The 6000-nt window shown below is 39.5% G+C and overlaps 1 protein-coding gene across 1 annotated transcript; it reads right to left on the bottom strand.

The window, feature by feature from the left end:
• Positions 1 to 996: 996 nt before the first annotated feature.
• Positions 997 to 2993, bottom strand: LOC148869001 (uncharacterized). Its single transcript, XM_088972348.1, has one exon. The coding sequence runs from the start codon at positions 2824 to 2826 to the stop codon at positions 1432 to 1434; it is 1395 nt and encodes a 464-aa protein (XP_088828474.1). The 5' UTR covers positions 2827 to 2993; the 3' UTR covers positions 997 to 1431.
• Between the last annotated feature and the right edge of the window lie 3007 nt (positions 2994 to 6000).

Here is a 6000-nt window from a genome sequence, read left to right as displayed (position 1 = left end):
GCCTTGGAGATGCCAGCACCTCCAGCTTGATGAGTAAAAATCTTTATTTCAAACAGGTAGGTTGAATTCCATTCTTTAGCTGAAGATCTAGTTTATAGAACTTAATAATCTTCATTCTTTTTAATTTTTTTACAAATGGATGTTAGACAAGGAAACCATAAAATTTTAATCACGTCTAGATACAATAAAGGACCAAAACAGATTATCTGGTATTATTGGTAATACTGTGATAGTGAGTGCTGCTTCCAAGAAGGTGCATTTCTCATTCACAGGTTTTTTTATCAGTCTTGTTCATTAGTTGTTAGTTGATCTTCCACGAATTATAGATAAAGGAGCATGAATCCTTCCAAAATCCCTCACTTTTCACTCATCAAAAATGTCAATCACTTCTAAATAGATAAAAGAGCCAGAAAGATATCTGAGAAACATTTTAGCTCTTTTAGGTATTTAGCGCCTGTTTGGGAGGGCTTTCCCATGGTGACCTATGGCTTTGCAAGGCGAGCCCCACCCCAACACTTTATAAGCAATGTTTGGTGAAAAACTAGGAAAACCCAAACTTGCTGTCCTTCAAGCTTCAGCCAAAAAAGGCAGCTTTCTGTTAAAGCCTCTTTTAGTAACTTCTCAAAAGCTTCAGCCCTCCCAAATGCCCAAGTGCTGCTCCCTATGAGATTCACTAGCTCATTCATTAGCTCATATTCCATTATGTGTGCTTAGGGCAGCAAAATCCCTGTAAAGGTTCTCTAAGTGATCCCTTTACACTTTTCTGGAACCTGTGGAAAGATAAAACCAAATAGAAGCCCCAATTAAAAATATCTTAGCAGCCAGGACGGATTAATTGATATCCAGTGCTAAGTTGAACTAGATAGAGTGAGAGACTTAAGTACCACCACATCCCACAACAGAACAAATGTTCAAATAAATGATAATGGAGAAAGTTTGCTTTCAAGTCCACATAGGCAACAATGCAAATAAACATGAACCACATGGAATGTGATGTTAATAGAAGCAAAACAACCCATTGAGCCTGGCATTCAACAAATGTGTTTATCTCTGCAAGAAATGTACAAGGAACCAAAGACACTAAAAACTGACAAAGAACCCAAAAAACATTGTAACAAAAGATGATCGTGAAGATTATCTTTTCAGTTGCGTAAATCATGGCCATTCTCAATGTGTTATGCCACTATCACCAAGAGAAAAGGCAGAACCTTTTAAAATGGGAAGTCTTCCAGTGAAAATATACACAATTTCATATACTCACTGATAAAGTACATACAAGGCAGAGGGTCCTGGTGAGTACACCAACAAAGTTGGCAGAGACCAATCCACATGGACTTCAAGAGAGGGCCACGCAAAGCATCAAAAGGTTATCAATATTTTACAGTTGCATTCAAAGACCCCAAGTGAACCATCACCCTAGCATAGCCACAATCATCTGAGACCATTAATATAGTCCTCTAAATCTCTTCGACCAAACCTCCTTCCCTCTGGATTGACATTCTTGCACCTTGCAGCAAAGTATAATATTAACCAAGCCACCATAAAATAGACTTCCACTATCGATTGGAAAAAAGATGCACATAATTCCCCAAAAAACCGAGCCACTACCCATCTGGGAACAGAGCCAGAAAGGATTTCCAAACATTTTAATTGAATTGCTTGTATCAACATCGTAGATATCAAGTAACAACCTTCCTGTATGACTTCCCTCCCGCTCCTCCTTGTATCCATAATTGCAACCCAACAGTCCACTGCAAATACAAAAGCCACAAAAACATCCAGGAAAAACCACGTAGACAGAAAGCCCGAGATCTCTGTCTCAAACCCCCGGGTCCAAGGAGAAGATATGGAGAATGGCATCAGTTTCAATCTCACAAACAATTTAAAAAATGAGTACTGGTCTTCAATTTCACCAAAATACCACAGACCGAGGAGTTGGGTCAAAGCATCTCTAACAGCCCATCTCATGAGTATAAAGCCCGAAAGCCTCCGAATTCCCAGCCGCGAACCAGCCCAGATCGTTTTCATAAATGAATTATGTTTCTTCAGATAGTCATTAACCACAGCATAGAACACGATACCAAGAACACAAGAATGCGTAATCAAGAACCCTAGAATCACCCAACCATAAGCTGCGGACAAGAAACTCACCAGAAAAAACAAAGTCACCGCGTCACGTCGACCCAGTTCGAGACCCTTAACAAGTAACTGAAAATCTGCAGGCCGATCCCCTTCCTCCCCCTTCTCTTCAATCGTTGTCCTGTTCCTTTCACCATTATCCTCACCCTCATTTTCAATATCAGCATTCAAAGAGAAACCCTCCGCCTTGAACAGAAATCCAGAACCAACAATCTCCGAAAACCTAATCCCATCGCCCTTCTCCGAATCCAGAAACCCTAATTTCCCTTCTCCACGAAAGAAATGACTCAGATTCAAAAAACTGCGATTTACAGGAGAAGGACGACCCAATCCAAAAAGACTCCGATCCTCGTCATCGTCTCCAGAAAAGAAATCATCGTCAAGAGTACCGACGCGGCTCAGGTGAAGGAACGGCCGGCGACGACGGCTCATGGTGGTCGGAGATTTGAAACTCTCCGGCGATCGAACATTCTTGCCGGCGAGATCGAGGCGGGAAAGTAATGACTTCAAGGAGGGATCCCGATCGATGAAGGAGGTAACGAATAGGGTACCGCTCTCGACAACAGTACGGAAGGAAAAGAGGAGGAAAGAGAGGAAGAGGAATGTGTAGAAGCCGGAGAGGAAAGACGCATAGGACTGCTTGATAACTTGCGCCGTTGTGCGTAGGTCAAGGCTAGTCCTGGTCATGGCCGTTCTCAGGGTCTTTTTTTTTTTTCTTTTTCTTTACGTTTTCTATTTTCCCTCTCTCTCTCTCTCTCTCACAAAATCTCTGCAACTTCTCTCTTCCTTTCAACTTTGTTCGGACTTCAGAGAAGACACCATCATCAACGTGTACGAGCGAGCGAGCAGGTCCACGAGATATTATTATTAGTGTTAACGTTGCAATTAAATTACAGATTACAACACCTGTGTTTGGAATAATGATACTTAACCCCTCAAATTTTTATTTGACGCAAATTCTTCTTGAAAAAAAAATTTTTTTTTTGACGGCCATACTTCTTTCAGATTCTAATACTTTATCCCTTTTGTATCAATTGGATTGAACAAAAAAGATTAATTTATTAAAATACCCTTTTTAAGATTTACATGAATAAAGTGATGATATTTTAAAATGACAATGAGAAATAAAAAATAAATAAATAAAGGATTTATACATGCAATTGTTTGCGGGATAAAACTTGTTCGATCATACCACACATCAACTAGCCTTATCCTTATTCCGCCCGAATCAACGGATTCGATAAGCCTTATCGGACTACACAAAGTCCATCTCCAAGTAACATGGACCGAAGATCTCGGGTGTGTTTCATGAGGCCTCCAGCAACTTGCCTATATAAGGGCATACGTGTGATTTAATTCTCTAGCTCTCTCATTTATAAAGCTTTCAAACTCATAATTACTCTTTGCAAACTTAAGCATCGAAGTGCCCACACTAAGTAAAACACCCTGAGTCTTTTGGTTATACTCTATTGCAGTTTGATTGCCCACCTGAATAGAACGACACTGAACTACCATCCAGTTAGGAGCGACCAAACCGTGTACCATCAGTATACGTTATAAAATTGCAAATAAATCAGTAGGAGGGAGAGATTATTTATCAAAGTAAACGATGCTCACCAATAACTCTTAGTTACCATGAGACTTGATATAGCAACAAATGAGCATGCATAGTCAATTTATCGATTGACTAATTTATCTCAATTAACTGAAAATTCTATATTAGTACCCTGTACTTTGGGTCTAGTGCTACTTTGGTTCCCAAACTTTAAAACGCAATAATTTAATACTCGAACTTTCAAAATATGCCAATCAAGTACTTGCTATTAACCAACCATTAAGTGCCATTTGAAAAGATACAAATATCCATGAGTGTCACCTAATTCTCTTTATCAACCATCTAAACATTAACAAAAGATGAACAGTCCCAAATCATTGCCTCTTCTATTCAAGAAAGTTGGAGTCATCAAAATGTCCATTGAGACGTAACCCCAACTTTCTTGAACAGAAGAGGCAAGGATTTGAAATGTGTCAATCCACTTTGGTTCCTGGACTTTTTATCATTTTTATCAACACTCAAATGACATTTGTGTATTTTCAAATGTCAGCTAACGTCTGGTTAACGATAAGTACTGGATTGACACATTTTGAAAGTTTGGGTACTGAATTGTCATGTCTTAAAGTCCAGGAACCAAAGTGGCACAAGCCCAAGGTACATGGTACTAATCGGGAATTTTTCCTAAAATTAATATCCGAAGTAAACCTATTCATGGGCCGAGTTGGGCTCAAGCTGGGCTTTTCACTCTGCATTAACAGATTTTTCTAAGGCCCGAGCCCGATTCCGGCCCGACCATCGGGCCTACAACTTGTGCCCGAGCTCAACCCTCATAAAAAGCCTAAAGCTCGGGCCTAGGCCCAAGCCCGAAGTCTAGCTCATGCGGCTGCTACTGTTGAAGTGGCCGAGAAGAGAGAGAGAGAGAGAGAGAGAGAGAGAGAGAGAGAGAGAGAGAGAAATTATAAAGAAAAAATAAAAAATTGTATATATATTAAATTATTAATTTATATTCTAATAAATATTATATTTTATATAATATATAAAATACATACTATATATTTTATAACATATATATTGCTAAGTCAGGCTCGGTCTGGGTTTGGGCCAAGCTTTTTTGACAAATTCTGAGCCCAGCCCGAAACACAGTTGGGCTTACTATTTTGGGCCTGAGGTCAGACCCGTGGGCCTAATTATGTGCCCAAGTCCGACCGGGGTGTAGGCTAGGCTGTCAAGCTACCCGGCCCATGAACAAGTCTAATCCGAAGGCATCAAAGACAATGAAGAGACAACAACACCCTTTATACTTACTTTGCTTGCCGCCTTGCTCTTGAAAATAGAACTCCTGTTACTTAAAGAGACGAGGGCATGTTTGGCATCTGCTTTCTGCTATTGCATATCCCCCAAAGCCAGAGGAGAACCGTCGACCGGTAGAAAGAACCACGTAATCCACGTTATAACGTAAAACTTAAGATTCTTTTGACGTGGTTTAGTAAAAAGCTTCTTTTTGAATTCGAGCATTCCGCGTTATGATGACGCACCAATCACAGCACCACAGATGAGAAATAAGAGATGGGCTTGATGGGTCCGTAGTCCATACACCTATAATCTTCCAATAGAATAGAGTAAATGGGCCCCAACTAAAATGTAATCTAAACTTTTCATAGTTAGCTAGGATGAATGTTTTAAAAACCGATTCGGATGTCGAACCGTTTTGCCTCAAGTTCGCAGGTCATCGTTTCGTCCGACCGGCTCTAATGGTTTAGATCATGCCTCATCATTACCTATATGTTAAGTATATACGTATTTATATGCACATACACACACATGTGTGTGGACATTATCTTCAAGATGAAACTATTTAAAATTTATAGACAGTTTTTGAACAATTAGTTATAAATGGGTAGTTTTTGGAGTGAGAATCAAGGGCATATATGCCCTTTTTATGCCCGTTTTATGTTGCTTAGATAATATATACTTTTTAATTCAGTTTTTATTTTTTACTTATGAAAATATTAAAAATTGCATTTTAAGGCCAAAAAATGAGTTTTTTTTTTTACGAATATAGCAGGGGCAAAGCGCCTTCAACACTTGGGACGCATAGATCTCAAAAAAGTTACTCAAAATAAAAAAAAAAAACACAATCGAATATCAGAGTGCAAAGTTATGGCCTCCGAAAGTTTTGTATGCATTGTGTGCAACCCACCAGTCACCAGGTCAAATGGGTCAGCGATTAAACCAGTTAGGTCGACTGATTTTTAACCAAGTCAATGATTTTTTACTGTCTAACAGGTTGGCTGAACCGGACCCAA

The sequence above is a fragment of the Nelumbo lutea genome, chromosome 2 (assembly GCF_056320005.1).
Source record: "Nelumbo lutea isolate HS-2025 chromosome 2, American lotus-T2T, whole genome shotgun sequence".
Taxonomy (NCBI): Eukaryota; Viridiplantae; Streptophyta; class Magnoliopsida; order Proteales; family Nelumbonaceae; genus Nelumbo; species Nelumbo lutea.
This window is presented reverse-complemented; position numbering and strand designations above follow the sequence as displayed.

Bases quoted from the DNA above. Each gene is read 5' to 3' on its own strand.
- LOC148869001 (XM_088972348.1), bottom strand. From the start codon at position 2,826: ATGACCAGGACTAGCCTTGACCTACGCACAACGGCGCAAGTTATCAAG.